General features: G+C 44.4%; 1 protein-coding gene and 1 pseudogene across 1 annotated transcript; one reads left to right on the forward strand and one right to left on the reverse strand.

Moving 5' to 3' along the window:
• Positions 1 to 415: 415 nt before the first annotated feature.
• LOC139041089 (actin-like protein 9) lies at positions 416 to 1666 on the reverse strand. Its single transcript, XM_070490238.1, has one exon. It carries the CDS (start codon positions 1664 to 1666, stop codon positions 416 to 418), a length of 1251 nt encoding a protein of 416 aa, XP_070346339.1.
• A 17075-nt stretch (positions 1667 to 18741) lies between these two features.
• LOC139041183 (olfactory receptor 2Z1-like) lies at positions 18742 to 20736 on the forward strand (annotated as a pseudogene).
• Positions 20737 to 21195: the final 459 nt, after the last annotated feature.

Raw genomic sequence — 21195 nt, forward strand, 5'->3', positions numbered from 1 at the left:
CTGTATCAAGAGCAATAGATCATGGAAGTAGGCTGAGAGGTCAGAATCTGGGGATGTCTTGGGGGTGGGCATGGGTGGAGCCCCACTCTGAGAGTGCCCTGGGGGACACACATCATGGGAGATGGTTTGACAGGGTGAGGACGTAGTGGTGTGTTGGGCCTTGATGATGGAGGAGGTGGGTTTAGAGAATCAGAACTGGGGTGTCTCTGGGGACGGATCACAGGAGGTGAGTTAGGGCAGAACCAGGGATGCCCTGGGAGGCAGATCTCCTTGGGGTGGGTCTGTGGGGTCAGAGTAAGGTGAGTCTGGGTGGGTCCAGGAGTGGACCACTCCAGCGCTGAGGGAAGGCAGGACAGAGCCGGCTGGGTACCGCAAGCTTTACTGCCCACAACACTGCCCCAGTCGCTACTCAGCATCAGTAGCATTTGCGGTACACGATGTGGGGCCCCTGCTCCTCGTACTCCTCCCGCAGGACCCAGCAGGACTGGAAGGCACGCAATGAGGCCAGGATGGAGCCCCCGATCCACACCGAGAAGTTCCTGCTGGGCTGGGCCTTCACCACCACGTGGGCCTCACGGGGCAGACTGTGCAACAGCTCAGCGCGGAAGCGGCCCTCGAACCCCTGGAAGAGTGAGGAGCCCCCGCAGAGCAGCACGTTCTGGGCCACATCTGCCTGCACCTCCAGGGGCACCTTGAGAAGACTCTGTGTGGTCATGGTAGGGACCCCCACAGGCGACAGCCCTGGGATCGCGGGGGGGCTGAACAGCAGCTCCGGGCACTGGAACAGCTCTTTGCCCAGTGTTACCGTCCGCCCATCGGGCAGCTTCAGGGTCTGCTGGTATTCCTGCTCTGGCCTGGCCTGCTCCTTGAGCAAGTTGGCAGCCACGTAGCAGTAGCGATGCTTAATGTTCTCCACCGTGTCCCGGTCCTGCTGCCCGAGGGGCAAGCCGGAGCCCAGCAGCATCTCCGCCAGGAAGGCGGTCAGGTGGGTTCCCGCCAGGTCCAGGCGCTGTGCGGCGTGGGGCAGGTTGTACCCCTGGAAGACGGGTACTGTGTAGGTGACCCCGTGGCCCGTGTCCACCACCAGCCCACTGACCTGTCCGTGTGCATAGACGGACAGCACCGACTGGGAAGCCACGTACATGGCGGGGGAGCGCAGAGACTCGAAGACCACCTCGACCAGCTTCTCACAGTTGGTGCTGGGGCTGAAGGGCGGGTCGGAGAACAGCAGCGGGTGGTCCTGGGTGGCCACGCGGAGGTCGTGCTCAAGTACGTGGCGCCAGATGAGCTCAGCCGCGTTCCAGTCCACCAAGATGCCGTTCCGAACGGGCTGCACCAGCGTCAGCTCCGGGCGCATGCGGGCGGCCTCGCCGATGAACGTCTCCAGCACTTGCTGCCCGGTGGTGGTCAGCTTCTGGGGCTGGCAGCCCACGATGGTGGCCACGGTGTAGATGGGCCGAGTCTGCCCTGCGAAACCCATCTTACAGGTGCCTGTGCCCATGTCGATGACCACTGCTCCAGTCTTTGGTGGCAACTTGTCTCCCACCATGTTGGGGGGGTCCTGCTGCAGGTTCTTGCTCCCTGGGATTGAGCCAGGGTTCAGGCCAGGCCTGGGGGCCTCTGGAGAAGACTGGGGCTCCAAGGGGTTGGAGTGATTTGCATCCATGGCTGCAAGTGGCTGGGTGGGTGGCTTGGCAAGGCTGACTACTTTCCTCTGGGGTGCAGCGTTGTGGGGAGAAAAGGTGAGACTGGGCCAGTGGCCGGCACAGGCAGAGAGGGAGAGGGGGCCGGCCAGTGACCTATGACATCACTTTTCCCCGCTGCCCCCTTTAGAAGACATCACAATGCAGGGATAGAGGTGGGGCCCCTCCCTGTCCACAAAGCCCCCAGGATACTCATCTATTCTTGATTTTCCCCAAAGCGCCTAATTTTGAGAAGGAGGAGGATGGAGTGTTCCTGAGCAGAGACCTCTGCCCCAGCTGCCTGGTCCAGAGCCCAGTAAGACCCAGGAACCCTTGCCTTGAAGTTATTTACAGTGTGGTATGGGAGAGCTGGCCACAGGCCTCCTTAGAATGTTAAAATATTAATCCTTAGAATATTCATCAGAAGGTCATCAGTTAGTGCAGCTTTAGAAATGTACTAAATAACAGCATCTTATCCATCATTTTCAAACTTGGTTTTCGATTCTACTTTTTAATTCTAGAAAGGCTGAAATATACATGAGGAAGTGAAGTCACCCATAATCTCACCTCTTAAAATTTACATAAAGCAAAGAAGAAAGGACTCTGCCTCTGACCTTCTGATGACCCCGCTCAGAGGAGACCTGATTGACGCTGTGGTGCACAGCCTTTGTGTTTTCAAATGCTTTTGCCTAAAGAACAAGAATAAGCATTTTGGCTGGAAGGGTTTCTGCCTCATGTTTATGAAAAGAGGCATAGTGATGATGTCATCAGAATTTTCTTCTTTATCTTTTAGAGGGTTTGTTGAAATAACACTTTTTAAAAAAAATTAATGGGAAGTTTAATCATGGTCAAATAAACATAACATAAAATTTACCATCTTGGCCATTTTTAAGTGTACAGTCCAGTGGCCTTGGTACGTTCACATTGCTGTGCACCCAATCTCTGAAAAGTTTCATCTCGCAAAACTGAAAGTCCAGACCTATTAAACAACGACTCCTCCCAGCCCTGGCAATCAGCACCCTACTTTCTGTCTCTATGAATTTGACTCCTCTGGGCGCCTCACGTAAGTGGAATCACACAGAATTTGTCTTTTAGTGACTGGCTTATTTCACTGAGCATGACGTCCTCCAGGTTCATCCATGTTGTAGTGTGCATCAGAATTTCCTTCCTTTTTAAGGCTGATTAATATTCTGCTATAAGTTTATACCACATTTTGTCTATCCATTCATCCATCAATGGAAACTAGTGTTGTTTCCACCTCCTGGCTATTGTGAATAATGCTGCTGCGAACATGGGTGTAAAAATCTCTCTTTGGGACCCTGCTCTCAGTTCTCTCGGCTACATAACCAAAGGTGGGATTGCTGGATCATATGGTAGTTCTATTTCTACTTTTGGGGGGACCATCATAGTGCTTTCCATAGTGGCAACATCATTTTACATTCCCACTAGCCGTGTAGAGGGTTTCACTTACTCCACATCTTCATCAACCCTAGTTATTTTCTGGTTTTTGAAAAAGTTACAGCTGCCCTATGAGTGTGAGGTTGCGATAGAGCTTTGAGCCTCAGCATGTTAAAAGGACACGTTTAGCTCAGATGGGCTATTCCATCAAGGACTGAAGAGACTGTGTTCAGGGCCTGGCATCTGGTGCCGATAGTGATACAGCTGTGTGTGGATGGGGAGGTTCTCCCATCACTCCACCTTATTGAACACATCTGCAGGGTGGACCCTTGACCCTATGAAGGAATAATTTGATGAATTTAGATTAAGATAATAATAAGTTCTCTTTTTCCCTTTAAAGAATCCTCATTCCAAGTGAAAGGGGTGCTAGATGACAGCTTGGAATGGGTCATTTTTATGACTTAGAAATGGGACTGTGTCCATTTTTTCCAATGGGGAAATAGAGGCTCAGAGAAATGAAGTGCCTTATCCAAAGTCACACAGCTGGAATGGGGCAGGAGCAGGATTTGAACCCAGATCTCTGAGTACTTCAGTTATTGACTGTGTTTGGGAAACTGTGAGGTCTAAGATCCATCCCAAACAGTGGAAGTGGAGGCTGGGACTCTCTGAGCCTCACTTCCCTCGTGGGTATAAAGGGGACATTGTGTCTCACACATGAGAGATGCTAGATTCTGGGATACCACAGAGAACAGTGCAGAGACCATCATGATTAGAGGCAGAAATGCAAGCATGTCGTTAAGACCACAGAACTGGAGCCAGCTGCTGTGGCTTAAACCCCAGGTCCTCCACTTAATAGCCAAGACAAACTACCAGTCCCTCTGTGACTCAGCTTCCCTGTTAGCAAATTGTAAGTAGTCATAGTACTGACTTCAAAGGGTAGCTATGAGGATGGATGAGTTATTTGTGAAGCTTTTAAGTCTGTATATGGCACATAGTAAGTGCTGTGTGGGGTTTGTTGCACAAATTACAGGTTGTGCCGTCTGTGGGGGTATGCGTGTGTGCAAATGATAACTGGAAACATCCAAGCAACAGCTTTGAAATGGAATTGGGGATTTAAATAGGCATTTCTATTGAAAGGGCAATTCTTATGCACACATCAACCAGACTTCAGAGATGTGCAGTGAACTCATCCAAAGCCCACGTGGGCCAGCATCTCTTTCCACCGGCATCTGAGGTAGCTGGGAGATGAGATGTACAGGCTCCCGCCAGCAGGGGGCACCCAGGACCACCAGCTTCTTTTCCTTTCCTTCAGCGAAATCCTTTGTTCTCTTGGTCAGGAGTCCTCAACCTTTGTTGCAAATTAGAATCACCAGGGGAACTTAAAAAAATCCCCCATGTCCTGGCTGCACCCCAGACCAACTGAATCAGCCTCCCTGCGGATGGAGACTAAGCATCGATGACTTTTAAAAGCTCGAAGGTGAACTTAACATGCAGCAAGTGGAGATGTACTGAACTGGGTCTTCAAAATTCTTAAATTCTTAATCCCCTCTGATCATCAGAAAGATGCAGAGTTAGTCTGGGGTTGTGAGGCACTTGTCTCCGACCAGCAGGTTCTCGTGCTTAAAGCGTATGAGAATCTGCAGGAGAACTTGTTAAAACACAGAGTCCTCGTCCCACCCAGATCTTCTGATTCAGCAGGTCCAGGTGGGGCCTGAGAATCTGCATTTCCAACAAGCTTTTAGGTGAGGCTGATACTGATGCGTCTCCACTTTGAGAAGCTTTCTGGCCTTGCAGATCTCTGGGAGATGAAAGGAAAACTCACAACAAAGCTGGAACTACAGGGTTGAATCATTTTATTTCTAAATTAGTATTTTTTAATTTCAAAAGAGTTCAGGCTTACAAAAATCACACACACACAAACACACACGCAGCATCAAAAGTTCAGTATAAATTACAACAGCCAAGATATGAAAGCAACCTAAGTGTCTGTCAATGGATGAATGGATAAAGAAGATGTGATATACACAGACACACACACACACACACACACACACACACACACACAGAATGGAATATTACTCAGCCATGAAAAAGGAGATCCTGCCATTTGCAAGAACATGGATGAAACTTGAGGGCATTATGCCAGGTGAAATAAGTCAGACAAGGACAAGTACTGTATGATATCACTTATATGTTGAATCTAAAAAAGGCAAACTTGTAGACACAGGGAGTAGAATGGTGGTTTCTAGGGGCTGGGGGGGGGGGGAGAAATGGGAAGATGTTGGTCGAAGGGTCAACAAACTTCCAGTTAGAAGATCAGTAAGTTCTGAGGATCTCAGGCACAGTGTGGTGATTATAGTTAATACTGTATTGTGTAATTGAAAGTTGCTAAGAGAGTAAATCTTAAATGTTCTCACCACAAAAAAGAAACGCGTGACGTGAAGGTGGTGTTAGCTGACACCACGCTGTTAATCATTTTGCAACATAAAAGTGTATCGAATCAACATGTTGTACACCTTAAATTTACATAATATGTTATGTCAATTATATCTTAATAAAGCTGGAAAAATACAAAATAAAAAGACATGATTAATACAGCATTTCTATTTGTTCTCCAGTGTTTAAGGCAAGAATGCTCAAGTAATCATGGTCGATTTTCTCTTTTTTTCTTTTTTTTGTGAGCAAGATTGGCCCTGAGCTGACATCTATGCCAGTCTTCCTGTGTTTTTTTTATGTGGGACGCCACAACAGTGAGGTTTGAAGAGCGGTGCTAGGTCCGTACCCAGGATCTGAACCTGTGAAATCAGGACCGCTTAAATTGACTGCGTGAACTTAACCAATATGCCACCGGGCCGGCCCCTCAATTTTCTTAGTTTACTGCAGTAGTTGTGTTCTATAAAGTCACCATGAGCACCGAACTATTGCTTCTAGGGGAAACACTGGCTTAGGTTCCTGCAAGCCTCTAGTTACAACATTTTTGTGAACCGATCAATAAGTAACTTTGTGTTATGTATGTTTCTGTTTAAGAACACCTCATTTAATATATACTACTGATCCATTAACCGTGAACTCAGAGCCTCCAGTGCTACAACTCATGCCTGAAGGAAACATCTTACACACACATTTTCTCCCTAAGTCACATCACAGCCTCCTTGAACTTAAGAGCATTAGAAAGCACTTCAGCACTTTGCCTGGGGGACAAGTTAAACAGGGAAATAACAGACAGCACAAAAAATGTGTGGATGTTAGTGCAGGTGCCAATCTTTAAAAAAAAAAAAACAAAAAGAATGGATGGAGCTGCTCATTTCAGCAGAGCTAGAATGAGGTGCCGTGCCCAAGAAAAACTGGGATGTCCCTGTGTAAAAACACCCCAAATGCAGCATCATGATCCTCTCTGGGAAGGGATCCACAGAGGGTTTCCCACATGTCCATCATGTATTTGTGGCTTATGTTGTATGGTGGATACACACAAGCACTTGAGATTCTGTGTGTGTGTGTGTGTGTGTGTGTGTGTGTGTGTGTACAATCAATCCTCACTTACAGAGTCCATATTTGAGAATTCACCTGCTTGAAAAAATTTATTTGCAATCTCAACATCAATACTGGTGGGACTTTCTAGGTCATTCGCAGGCATGCACAAAGCAACAAGAAAATCTTAGTTACCTGCATGCTCCTTCCCAGCTGATGTCAAACAAGGCAATACTCTGCCTTCTCGTTTCAGCTCTGATACCATAAACATCTCATCTTCATGGTCTATTTAGTGCGATGTGTGGTGTGCCCCCTCCTCTTGGGAACTGTGAGAAACAAACTGTCTTTTCCATGGCAATCATCTCCTGACCTGTTGGCCTCACCATCCCTGAATAATAACAAACCTACATTTTAAAAAAGACTCGTCTCATTCTCCTCACTCTGAACTCTCTGTGCTTTTCAATGGCCTAGCTCTTTTCAGTCATCTGTGAAAATGCCCCCTCCTCCATTCCTGCAGTCAATTAAGAACTGACCATATTGTTTTGTCATGCTCTTCCAGTGCATAAGACAGGCTGTATTGCACCCAGTAGGAAAATACATGGCACCCTCTTGCCATAATCCCTCCCCCACCACAGCACCACACCATCAAGAGTAAGAACCCAGCTTCTGGCTTCTCCCTGAGGAAGGAAGGAGAGCACTGGACTCCACATCTAATATTCTAGCATTTTGAGGGGCTGCCTGACTGAATTGTTTCTGTTTTGCCCGAGTCTGAGCACTGATGAGAAGGTGGCCCAGGTGGGGAGCGATTGAGAACAAAGATGATGGTTTGGACTAGTGCACACTCTGTGGTCCATAGACCTTTCTCCATCTAAGCACAGAGAAAATGAGTAAAAAACCACAACTCGTGCCTTCTGCTTGAGGAGGGTAAGGATTGGAGCATCTGTCCAACATTCCAGCCTTTCAGCGGGTTACCCTTGGTACTGGCTTCTGGATGAGAGATTCTTCTCTGGGAATCAACCAGTCCGAAAAGAAAAAAAACGTACCACTAAGGAATCCTCAAGGAAAGAGCCCATCTAGGGCACCCTAGATAGAAAAAAAGTAAACAGGCTGACACATGTGCACAGAGCTTCCAATCAACTTTTTACTCAATTAACCAAAAACTGTCTCATACAAGGGGCAGAGACCAAAACTGTCATTTTGAAGATAATAGCACATTGGAGGAAGCAGACTCTGAGGGAAGAAGACGTTAAAGAGAATCCCATAGTAATATTAGAGATGCGACTGAGTAGAACTCAGAGATATAACTACAAAGATGGTATCCATGAAAGAAAAGATAAGACCTCCCAGGACTGTGTCCCTCCTTGGTTAGCCCACCAGCGCCTTCTTCACCCAAGCAGTGATGAGCTAATTGTCAAGGGATGGAGGTTCTGAAGAGAAAATTAATTGCAGTGGGAGTCAGGTGCCCTACATATAACTTTTCTGGTGCAAGCTCCTTATCTCTATGCAATCTGTCCCAACTACTATGAGGACTAGTCTAGAATCTGATTGGAAGGAAGATTTCATGATGCGTGTCAAATCCAATTTGTAAGGTCTGGCTGCACGGTGTGCTTTTGAGAAGCTCTGTCCAGGCTCAGAGGTAGAAAGCCGTGAGATCAATTACCAATGTCTGCTTTGGGCTTGGGAGTAGAGAGTGGTGGCACAAAGAGTACAAAGAACTTGCTGATGATTACTACTATATATCATGTCCTTATAATATGTCACTTATTCCTTCTTCTGTCTGGGTTACACCTTGTTGCTGCCTGTCTGACTCAGCTTTGGTTTGAGCAGAGCTCTTCTGGTAATTCAGTCTGCCTTGGCCTTGCCTGTGATGCCCTGAAGTGGGCATCCCTGTTGAGGGTAATCTGGCTTTCTGGTCTCTGCCCTTTCCCCTGGCTCTGGTCTTGGGCACACAATAAGCTCATGGACCCTAGAATCATCTGTCTCTAGACCATTGCATATCCTGAGCCTCAGAGGCCACTCAAGAATGGAATTTAGAGGAATAAATATCTCAACCCAGGGAAGCTGCCTCCCAGGGGTTCCACCACAATCACTGCCTCATTATTTAACTCAGAAGAAGTCTCCTGGACCGTGGAATTGTTTTTGTTTTTGAGCTTGGTGTCCATTTGCAGTAAAGGATTCCCTCATCTCCTCTTCCTCATCAGGTCCAAACAAAAAGACATGGATTTCGTCACGTTTAATTACCCATATCAGTGCTTCCCATCCTTCCTGTGGTTGAAAGATGAGTAAATTTTATACCACAATCCTCCAGGGACAATGCAAATATCAAAGGCTCTAGGCTCCCATTGCAACCAATTTTTTCTCCAGCAGAAGGGGAGATGCAGAAGGGTTTCTGATGCAACTGCTCTCCTTGGAGCCTCCATTCCCACATGATGACATCTACCTGTGCATAGAGAGAGGCGACACTGGTTAAGCCCAGGGTGCTGGAATCCAGGGAGGTTTTATCTGAGACTGCCTTGGAATAAGGGGGTTTGATGTGCTCGTGAGGTGTTGAGAAAGGTCCCTCATTCCAAACACAGACCCTGGCAAGTAGGGGCAAGAACTTGGAACCCATCCTTGTGGGGATCTTGGGGGTCCAGGCGTGATTTAGAGACTAGGTGTTAGTGTCAGGAAGAACACTAGGAACTGCTGACATTGTTTTCCATGAGCACATTGGGTTGAGTCCATAGAGGTATTTAGATAGAAGGATGGATTCTTGTCTACCTCCTTGATATTTGCCAACCTGAAGGCAGATGTCTTGTTAGACTGAATGCTTATTCTTTCCCTCTGTCTTCATCACTATGAACCCAAGAAGGCCAGGCCTCTAGACAGCAGGAAGTCATCTATGTTGATACTCAATCCATAGTGAAGGTCAGTCCATGCTGACCTTCCATAAAAGCAGTTGAAGCAGCCAGGCATGGTTACCTGACCTTGGTCATGGGGCTGGTACGAGAACAACTTGTGTGGCATGGGTTGGGGGCACCTCCAGCTCACCCTCCGAGGACTGGCCATCCACAATAGTGATCCCCCAGAAGAGTTCTCCTTTCTGACCTCCTGGGAAGAAGAGCTGAGCATTAACTCCAAGAAAGAAGCATCATAAACAATTGAGAGTGCTTAGGATTTTGAATCAGACAGATGGGGGTTCAAATCCTAGCCCTCTTAGTAGCTGTCTGACTTTATGTAAGTCACCTTCTCTCAGCCCATTTGTCAATAACATTAGCTCCAACTAAAATATTGTTTTCCTCACAGAATTTATTCATTCAACAGCTATTTATTGAAAGAGCTCTGCAGTGGATCCTTGAGCTGTGCTAACTGGTTGTGAGGATTAAATAAACAATATAAACGACAGTATCCTGCGAACTGGCATTTGATTATTAAGGAGAACAGGAGTCCAGCTCATGCCTTGCCATTGTGGAGAGATGTGAGAGTTTTATTGGAAACAAGAAGGTAAATAATGCTGATGTCTTTCCCCTGGCCATTCAGTGTCAGTGAAGGGATCCCCAGGGCCAAATTTTGGTATGATTGATGAAAATGGGGAGAGGAAGAGGTAAAACCACTTTGGAAACTTGCTGAAGGGGCTCCTCTTCGACCCAAATGAGAAATATTGATTTAGGAGTCACAGTGAGATGATCAGCCTAGACTCAAGTACGTCATGGCTAACTCTGCCCAGTTCTGCCTGTCTGACTGGGAGGGCAGGTGATGGGGAGGTTGGATGGGTAGAAACATCTTTTTCAAAAGAGGTCTTGTCGGGGGGAAGAGTTTGTCAAAACCTCAAGACACAAGACACAAGCCACCGAGGAACTGCTGGTTAGAGATTCCAAAAACACCAGGGTTTGCATTTTTAAAAGATGCATCAATATCAGTGGGACCACCTGGACACCTTGGAAGGAAAAGTGAATTTGAGGGCACACAAGACTGAGTGTGTGTGTCTATGCAACAAATATTGGAATATCTATTGCAATGTTTTGGGGGAGTGTGTAGGATAGGAAGAGAAAAACGGGGACTTTGGAATCAGATCCTTATTTTGTTCAAATCTTAGCTCTATTCCTTCCTTGCTGGGTGACGGTGGACAAGTCGCCATGCTTCTGTGACCCTCTATTTTCTCATCCAAAAAATGCATGTAAATAATAATGCCTACAGGCACTGTTTTTTTTTAATGGGATTAAATATACACAAAATTTACCATTTTAACCATTTCTACTATTCATGGCATTAAGTATATTCACATTGTTGTGCAACCATTGTCACCATCCATCTCAAGGACTTAAGGATTAAAGCATCATGCATGTAAAACACTTTGCCAGATGACTACTACACAGTCAGCACTTAATTGATGTCAGCTCCTTTCAGGGTGAGGATATGTGAGTGGGCAGAGCAAGACCAAGTTCATCTGGACACTTAAATACACCTGGACAAGAGTCTGCAATAAAAGCTATTTTACCAGCTGGGATACTTGGTGATTGGGGGGATTGATTAGCTACTAGTTGGCAAAACATTGCAAGGATTGGTTTTTGTGGGGGGTTTTTTCTATATGGAGACACGGAAATAGTGAGCTATTCATAGGATTTATGCTGGGTCTGAGCTTAAAGCAATTTTGGAGTAAATGTCTGGAAGCAGAATTGCGGACCAAAGTCTATGCAGGTTACAGTTCTCCCGTCTCTAAGCCAGAGGTTCTCGATCAGGAGTGATTCTGCCTCCTGGGGACGTTTGGCCATGCGTGGAGCTATTTTCGTTTTTTTTGAGTAGGGGTGGGGGAAGTGCTGCTGGCGTCTAGTAGGTGGAGGCCAGGGATGCTGTTAAACTTCATTCAATGCACAGGAAAGCTGCCCACAACGAAGAATTATCTGTCCCCAAATAATGCCAAGGTGGGAGAACCCTGTTGTAAGTCAATGGATTTGGGGATGAATGGATTTTTAAAGACTCTGCTAAGGGATCTCAGAAGCCAGCGAAGGTGCAGGTAGGTTTTTACCCAAGAAGGACAAGGGCATCGCAGAGCGGCACTAACGAGGATGAGCTGGACAGGGTCACGCTTGACCATGGAAGGGGTCATAATGTTGAATAATTAGAACAACAGGAGTCAACATTGGTGAGAATGTCCTATGTGCCTGGCAATGTGCTAAAGCACAGATCAACTAAACAGCAATCTTCAATGGTTTTTCCCTCTAGAGAATTAGCAATATCTACAATTTTTTGAGCACTTGCCAAGTGGCAGGCACTAAGCTCTTTTTTGTTTGTTTGTTTTTTGTGAATTTTTTTTGAGTTATTGATAGGTTATAATCTTGTGAAATTTCAATTGTACATTAATGTATGTCAGTCATGTTGTAGGTGCACCACTTCATCCTTTGTGCCCACCCCCCCACCCCACCTTTCCCCTGGTATCCACTAAACTGTTTTTGGTCCATAGTTTTAAATTCCTCATATGAGTGGAGCCATACACAGATTATCTTTCTCTTGCTGGCTTATTTCACTTAACATAATTCTCTCAAGGTCCATCCATGTTACTGCAAATGGAATGATTTTGTTCTGTTTTGCAGCTGAGTAGTATTCCATTGTATATATGTACCACATCTTCTTTATCCATTCGTCTGTTGATGGGCACTTAGGTTGCTTCCACGTCTTGGCTATTGTAAACAGTGCTGCAATAAACATTGGGGTGCACAGGACTTTTGGGATTGCTGTCTTCAGGCTCTTTGGATAAATACCCAGTAGTGGGATGGCTGGATCGTATGGTAGTTCTATTTTTAATTTTTTGAGGAATCTCCATACTGTTTTCCATAGTGGCTGCACCAGTTTGCATTCCCACCAGCAGTGTATGAGGGTTCCTTTTTCTCCGCCACCTCTCCAACATTTGTTGCTATTAGTTTTAGATATTTTTGTCATTCTAACGGGTGTAAGGTGATATCTTAGTGTAGTTTTGATTTGCATTTCCCTGATGATCAGCGATGATGAGCATCTTTTCATGTGCCTATTGGCCATCAGTATATCTTCTTTGGAGAAATGTCTGTTCATGTCTCCAGCCCATTTTTTGATTGGGTTGTTTGATGTTTTGTGGTTGAGTTGTGAGAGTTCTTTATATATTAAGGATATTAAGCCTTTGTCAGATATATGACTTGCAAATATTTTTTCCCAGTTAGTGGGTTGTTTATTTGTTTCAATCCTGTTTTCATTTGCCTTGAAGAAGCTCTTTAATCTGATGAAGTCCCATTTGTTTATTCTTTCTATTGTTTCCCTTCTCTGAGAAGGCATGGTGGCCGAAAAGATCCTTTTAATACTGATGTCAAAGGGTGTACTGCCTACGTTTTCTTCCAAAAGCCTTATGGTTTCAGGTCTCACCTTTAGGTCTTTAATCCATTTTGAGTTTATTTTGGTGAATGGTGAAAAAGAATGGTCAATTTTCATTCTTTTACATGTGGCTTTCCAGTTTTCCCAGCACCATTTGTTGAAAAGACTTTCTTTTCTCCATTGTATGCCCTCAGCTCCTTTGTCAAAGATAAGCTGTCCATACATGTGTAGTTTTATTTCTGGGCTTTCAATTTTGTTCCATTGATCTGTGCACCTTTTTTTGTAGCAGTACCATGCTGTTTTGATTACTATAGCTTTGCAGTATGTTTTGAAGTCAGGGATTGCGATCCCTCCCGTTTTGTTCTTTTTTCTCAGGATTGCTTTAGCAATTCGGGGTCTTTTGTTGCCCCATATGAATTTTAGGATTCTTTGTTCTAATTCTGTAAAGAATGTCATTGGGATTCTGATTGGGATGGCGTTGAATCTGTAGATTGCTTTAGGTAGAATGGACCTTTTAACTATGTTTATTCTTCCAATCCATGTACATGGAATGTCTTTCCATCTCCTTATGTCGTCATCCAATTCTCTCAGAAAGGCCTTGTAATTTTCATTATATAGGTCCTTCACTTCCTTAGTTAAATTTACCCCAAGGTATTTTATTCTTTTTGTTGCGATTGTGAATGGTATTGTATTCTTGAGTTCTTTGTCTGTTGGTTCATTACTGGAGTATAGAAATGCTACTGATTTATGCAAATTGATTTTATACCCTGCAACTTTGCTGTAGTTGTTGATTACTTCTAACAGTTTTCCAATGGATTCTTTGGGGTTTTCTATATATAAGATCATGTCGTCTGCAAGCAGCGAGAGTTTCACTTCTTACCTCCCTATTTGGATTCCTTTTATTCCTTTTTCTTGCCTGATTGCTCTGGCCAGGACCTCCAGTAGTATGTTAAATAAGAGTGGTGATAGAGGGCATCCTTGTCTTGTTCCTGTTTTCAGGGGGATGGCGTTCAGTTGTTGCCCATTGAGTATGATGTTGGCTATGTGTTTGTCGTATATGGCCTTTATTATGTTGAGGTAGTTTCCTTCTATGCCCATTTTGTTCAGAGTTTTTATCATAAATGGCTGTTGGATCTTGTCAAATGCCTTCTCTGCATCTATTGAGATGATCATGTGGTTTTTCTTCCTCAGTTTGTTGATGTGGTGTATCACGTTGATTGATTTGCGGACGTTGAACCATCCCTGTGTCCCTGGTATAAATCCCACCTGATCATGATGTATGATTCTTTTGATGAATTGCTGAATTCTGGTTGCCAAAATTTTGTTTAGAATTTTTGCATCTATGTTCATCAGTGATATTGACCTGTAGTTCTCTTTTTTTGTGGTGTCCTTGTCAGGTTTTGGTATCAGCGTGATGTTGGCCTCATAGAATGTGTTAGGAAGTGTTCCATCTTCCCTAATTTTTTGGAATAGCTTGAAAAGGATAGGTATTAAATCCTCTCTGAAAGTTTGGTAGAATTCCCCAGGAAAGCCATCTGGTCCTGGGGTTTTATTCTTTGGGATGATTTTGATTGCTGTTTCAATCTCTTTGCTTGTGATTGGTCTGTTCAAATTGTCTGCCTCTTCTTGAGTGAGCTTTGGGAGATTGTAGGAGTCCAGGAATTTATCCATTTCCTCTAGGTTATCCATTCTGTTGGCATATAGTTTTTGGTAGTATTCTCTTATAATCTGTTGTATTTCTGCAGAGTCTGTTGTTATTTCTCCTCGCTCATTTCTGATTTTGTTTATTTGAGCATTCTCCCTTTTTTTCTTTGTAAGTCTGGCTAGTGGTTTGTCCATTTTATTTATCTTCTCAAAAAACCAGCTCTTTGTCTCATTGATCCTTTCTACTGCCTTTTTCATTTCAATAGTATTTATTTCTGCTCTGATTTTTATTATTTCTCTCCTTCTGCTGACTTTGGGCTTCATTTGTTCTTTTTTCTCTAGTTCAGTTAGGTGTGCTTTAAGGTGGCTTATTTGGGATTTTTCTTGTTTGTTAAGATGTGCCTGTATTGCGATGAATTTTCCTCTTAATACAGCTTTTGCTGTATCCCATATCAGTTGGTATGGCATGCTATCATTTCATTTGTTTCCAGGTATTTTTTGATTTCTTCTTTAATTTCTTCAATGATCCATTGCTTGTTCAGTAGTGTGTTGTTTAGTCTCCACATCTTTGTGCCTTTCTCAGCTTTTTTCTTGTAATTAATTTCTAGCCTTATAGCACTATGATCTGCGAAGATGCTTGTTATTATTTCAATTTTTTTAAATTTGTAGAGGCTTGCCTTGTTTCCCAACATATGGTCTATCCTAGAGAATGTTTCATGTGCGCTTGAGAAGAATGTGTATTCAGCTCCTTCTGGGTGGAGTGATCTACATATGTCTATTAAGCCCAATTGTTTTAGTTTTTCATTCAGCTCCACTATTTCCTTGTTGATTTTCTGTCTGGATGATCTGTCCATTGATGGGAGTGGGGTGTTGAGGTCCCCTAGTATTATTGTGTTGTTTTTAACATCTTCCTTTAGGTCTGTTAATAGTTGCTTTATGAATCTTGGTGCTCCTGTGTTGGGTGCATAGATATGTATAAGCGTTATTTCTTCTTGATGAAGTGTCACTTTGATCATTATATATTGTCCCTCTGTGTCTCTCTTTACCTGTCTTATTTTGAAATCCACTTGGTCTGATATGAGAATTGCAACACCTGCCTTTTTTTCCTTGCTATTTGCTTGAAGTATTGTCCTCCACCCCTTCACCCTGAGTCTGTGTTTGTCCTTGGGGCTGAGGTGTGTTTCCTGGAGGCAACAAATTGTTGGATCTTGTTCTTTAATCCATTTTGCCACTCTGTGTCTTTTTATTGGAGAGTTCAATCCGTTCACATTGAGAGTGATTATTGATGCATGTGGACTTAATGCTGTCAATCTGTCGCTCATTATCTTGTTTTCCTGTGTTTCTTTTCCTGTGTGCTTTAGACTACCCATCTAATACTGCAATTTCTTATGCTGAGTTTCTTAGACTTTTCCTTATCTATGATTTGTGACTCTCTTCTGTACTTTATTTTAGTGTCTACCTTGAAGTTTGTATTTAGAATCTCGTGTATAATATAGTCTATTCTCTGATGGTCTCTTACTTACTCGACCAATACTGATTTAGACCCTTTGCTCTTCCTCTCCTAAATAATTATTTTCATTTTTTATTCCAACTCGTCTTATTAATTTGTAGTTAGAGTGCTAAGATCGTCCTTGTTTTGGTAGTTTCCTTATTTTTACCCTAATGCTATAGTTGAATATTTGCTATCCTCTTCTGGTTCTATCCATCGGTCTCCCTAGTCTGTGCATTGTGTCCCCTTTCTCCCTGTTTTCTTTTTTCAAGTATGAGAGCCTTCTTGAGGATTTCTTGTAATGGAGGGCTTTTAGTTACAAATTCTCTTAACTTTTGTTTGTCTGGAAAAGATTTAATTTCTCCCTCATATCTGAAGGAAATTCTTGCTGGATAGAGTATTCTTGGCTGAAGGTTTTTATCCTTTAAAGCTTTGAATATATCACTCCATTCTCTCCTAGCTTGTAGGGTTTCTGTAGAGAAATCCGCTGACAGTCTGATAGGGGCTCCTTTATAGGTTATTCTCTTTTTTTTTTCTTACTTCCCTAATTATTCTTTCCTTATCATTCCTATTTGCCAACTTTACTATTATGTGCCTTGCAGTGGGTCTTTTTACATTGACAAATCTAGGAGATCTAAAACCCTCCTCTACACACATTTCTCCGTTGATCCCTAGATTTGGGAAGTTCTCTTCAATAATTTCATTAAGCACACTTTCTGCTCCATTTTCCTTTTCCATATTCTCAGGAATTCCTATGATCCTTATGTTCTTACTCCTCATTGAATCCATAATCTCTCAGAGATTTTCCTCATTTTTTTAAATTCTTAGTTCTCTTTCTTCCTCTGTCTGGTGCCATTCACCCTGTCTGTCCTCGTTTATGCTCATTTGCTCCTCTAGGTTGTCTACACGGGCATTCTGGGAATCCGTATTGTGTTTTATCTGGTCCATTGTGTTTTTCATCTCAAGTAATTCTGTTTGATTCTTCTTTATGATTTCAATCTCTTTTGTGAAGTAACTCCAGAACTCGGCTTGTTTATCTTTCTCTCTACCTCGTTGAGGTTTTTGATTATAGCTGCTCTGAATTCATTATCACTTAGTTTACCTAATTCCAAGTCCTCAGGACTTAATTCTGTGTTTTTATTGTTTTCCTTCTGGTCTGGGGCTTTTATAAATTGCTGGATGGTGGAGGAGCATTTTTTTTCTCATGGTGGTAGAATTCAGTTGCAGTTACAGCCTGTCGCCACTAGATGGGGGTCGAGAGCGGCATGTTAGCTCTCTGCCTTGGGGCAAGATGGCTGCGCCCACTGGCTTTGTTAGGGGGGAGGGGCTGTTACTCACACACACCGGTCTGGGTTTAGATCAGTTCTGTTCTCTGGTCTCCCAAGGCCCTTGATTTATAGGGTCCCCGCGGACGGAAGCTTTCCCCCCATGAGTGTGTCTCCACTGAATCATCGGCAGGAGTCCTGGATGATCCCCAGGTCACGCGGCCCCTCCCCCGCTCCTTCCCGACCCGCGCCGCAGCCATCGCAGACTCTAGGGGAGGGAGCGATGTTCTCTCCTACCGTTCCAGCGCCTCCGAGGGTGTAAGCAAGGTTATGATCTCCGCCTTCTTGGTATTGTAGGTCTCTAACGAGCTGGCATTATGTTTATTCTCTGAAATTCAGTTCTTCCAATCTTTTGTTGTATTTTGGAGGGGAGAGAATCCCGGGTCAGCTCACCCCGCCATTTTGCTCCGCCCACCCAAAAACAAGTCAACATTGGTGAGAATGTCCTATGTGCCTGGCAATGTGCTAAGCACAGATCATCTAAACAGCAATCTTCAATGGTTTTTCCTCTAGAGAATTAGTAATATCTACAATTTATTGAGCACTTGCCAAGTGGCAGGCACTAAGCTCTTAACATTTATCCTTTGATTTCATCTTCACAACAATGCCTGTGACCCAGATTACTGCCATCCATTTTCTGGGTGAAGACATTGATATTGAGTAGCTACCCAAGGTCATGCTGCCACAAAGTAGTTAAGCTGGGATGCAAGCTCCTGTGTACACTCTCATAACCACCAACCCATATAGCTCATATGCTTACTTCTTCCTAGAACAATTTTCCCTCCTCTAGCTGCCTACCTGATCTTCAAAATTCCACTCCAATGCCTCCTCCTCTGTGAAGCCTTCCCTGACTCCAACTCAGGCAGAGTTTCATCCCCTGGGTACCCAAAACATCATGCATGTGTCTCTCTTATGTTTCTGATCAGAATATCCTGAAATGATGTGAACAATGTTGGTTTTCCCTTTCCAACTCTAAATTCTGTAATCACAGACCTCAGTTATCTTACTCCCTTATGTCATTGACTGACTTTGGAAAATGTCACCAATGGGTTGGATTGCACTGTTAGAAAGTTTTTGTCAGGGTGAACCACACAGCCAGCCTCACTAACATCCACCTCCAAGTAGGAGGAAGAAGTTTGTTCTTCCACATCCCTCTCAGTACTGAGGGCACCTGTCAAGTGTCCCAAGCATTCCTGACCCTGTCCTGTGGTGTCGCCAGCAATTTCCTACATGATGTCCTACTCACTTCCTTCATGGTACTTCCCTATGTCACATAGATCTTGTCTGTTTATGTCCTTGTTTGTCATTGGTATCGTGATGGAGACTGTGGGGTCCAGGGAAGCAAGGACCTTGCCTGGGTGATTCACCCTGGAATGTCTTATGCCCAGCCCAGCATGTGACTAATTTTGTTGAATGGATGGGTGAATGGTTGGTTGGGCGCTTGGATGTGATAGGAAAGTCAGGATGGCGAATAGTTAAAGACAGCTTTAAAGACCATCTGAATGAAGATGGCAGCCTTAGGACAAAGAGTTCCAGTGAGACCCTCAAAAGAATCCACGTGCCCTTATATGGCCAGTATTGCTGCTTCCCTAACTACCCACAGTTGGGAATGGACATCCTTTCTGTCCTGCATTGTTCATTGTTGGAGTTGTGGGTGGTACGTGGTATTCCAGGGCAATCTGTGTTTGCCAGGGGGCTTGGAGGTTGCCAAGGGAATTGAGCATTCCGGATTTAAGTGTGCAGCTCCTTCTGGTCTGTGGTCATCTTTCTTGTCCACCTCATTCACTCAGGCAATATTTATCAGAGACTCTAGAGCTAGCGTCTTACCCTAGTCCTTGAAATTAAGTCAGACTACCCACAGGTCACTACTCTCCCATCCAATGCCACAAAGTCACCAATAATAGCTGAGCTCATTGACAACTGTCCCCCCACCTAATCCCAGTCCATTTGACCCCCAACCTGCTGTCACCCAAGTGCTGCTATGGCTCACACTCCTTAGATTCACAGTTAGAATTCAGATTGGCCCCAGTGCTGGCTCAGCATAGATTTCTTTTTGCTCCAGATACTCATCTTTGCATTTGGACTCAGCCACTCCTCTCTGTTCTCTTGCTTAGTTTTCTTGTTTCAGCTCCATCATTACCTATCTCACCTCCCAATCTTTTTGGAATCTCACCTCTGCTTTAGCCCCAGGACCATCAGGAAGAGGGGTATTGAAACATTCTACTGGGTCTATACTACTTTCTTTGACTTGGACTTTGAAATTTAGACTGCAAGAGTCAGTGTGTAGCTCTTGCATGAGGTGTGGCCCAGTATCTTATTAAGAGATGCAAGTTTCTGCTCTCCCATCCCATGCCCATGACAGGCATCACTAATCTGTTGTGGCTTTTCTCCTATTGATTCTAGCGGTGACCTCATAACTCTTCTCAAGACAGCACTCTAGGCAGCCAGTACCTATCGACGGCCATTGCCTGGTGGGATTTGCCAGCCCCACTCAGGATTCTTGATGTAGGTCTCCTGTTCTTCCTGCAGCAAAGGTACATCATGTAAAACAGAGGGGATGGAAATCAATCAGTGGCCTCTGACTTCATTCTGGTGGGCCTCTGTAGTCATTCAGGGTCACCTCAGCTTCGGTTCTCCCTGGTGGCTGCCATGTTTATTATGGGCCTTCTAGCCAACACCTTTCTGCTATTCCTGATCCACATGGACGCCTGGCTCCACACACCCATGTACTTTCTGCTCAGTCAGCCCTCTCTGTTAGATGTTGGCTTCCCTCTGGTCACCATCGCCAAGATGGCGTCAGACTTCCTGCAGGGAGAAGGTTCCACCTCCCTCAGGGATTGTGCAGCTCAAATATTCTTCCTGACGTTGATGAGTGTGGCTGAGGGCATCTTGTTGGCCCTAATGTCCTATAACCATTATGTTGCTCTGTTCTACACCGTGCAGTATCCTTTGCTCATGAGGCGCCAGGTGTGTTTGCTCATGGTGGGCTCCTCCTGGCTGGCGGGTATGCTCAATGCCTCCATCCAGACCTCCATTACTCTGCACTTCCCCTACTGATGCCTCCTGCATCGTGGACCACTTCTTCTGTGAGGTGCCAGCACTGCTGAAGCGCTCCTGCACAGACACCTCTGCCTGTGAGTTGGCGCTGTCCACCTCGGGGGTGCTGATCCTTGTGCTTCCCCTTCCCCTCATTGCCACCTCCTATGGTGACATGTTGGGGGCTGTTCTACGTGTACACTCAGAGAAGGCCCCCAAAGAGGACTTCACCACCTTCTTCTCATGCATCACCGTAGTGGGCCTCTTTTTTGGAGCAGCCATGTTCATGTACATGGTACCAGGTGGACTGTGGGTGGAGCAAATTTGCAAAGGACAGGGGACATCAGAAGTTCATGTTTTGAAATGTCAAAGTTGAAGTGTTTTAAATGGATATTTATCCATGTCATATGATTCCACTCATATGAAGTGCCAAGAGTAGTCAAATTCATAGAGAGAGTAGAATAATGGGTGTCAGGAGTTGGGGTAGGAGAATGGGAAGTTAGTGTTTGATGGGGATAGACTTTCAGTTTTGGAAAATGAAAAATTTGTTGAAACAGATGGTGGCAATGATTGCCCATCAATGTGAATGTGCTTAACGCCAAGTGTACAGAACTGTATACTTAAAAATGGTTGAAATGGTACAGTTTATGTTATATAAATTTAACCACCATAAAAAAGATGAAGTAGCACCAAAAAAATGGAAAAAGATTGTGAGATCTTTCATATGATATTTTCACTATCACTATAAAATAATTAGGTGTGGCTAGGATTGGTTAGATAAAAATTTTAACATTAGTCCTCAACAGTCTTCACGAAGATTTCTAACCCACGACAA

The sequence above is a fragment of the Equus asinus genome, chromosome 20 (genome assembly GCF_041296235.1).
Source record: "Equus asinus isolate D_3611 breed Donkey chromosome 20, EquAss-T2T_v2, whole genome shotgun sequence".
NCBI classification, from domain to species: Eukaryota; Metazoa; Chordata; class Mammalia; order Perissodactyla; family Equidae; genus Equus; species Equus asinus.

Coding starts and splice junctions, on each gene's coding strand:
- LOC139041089 (XM_070490238.1), bottom strand. CDS start 1,666: ATGGATGCAAATCACTCCAACCCCTTGGAGCCCCAGTCTTCTCCAGAG.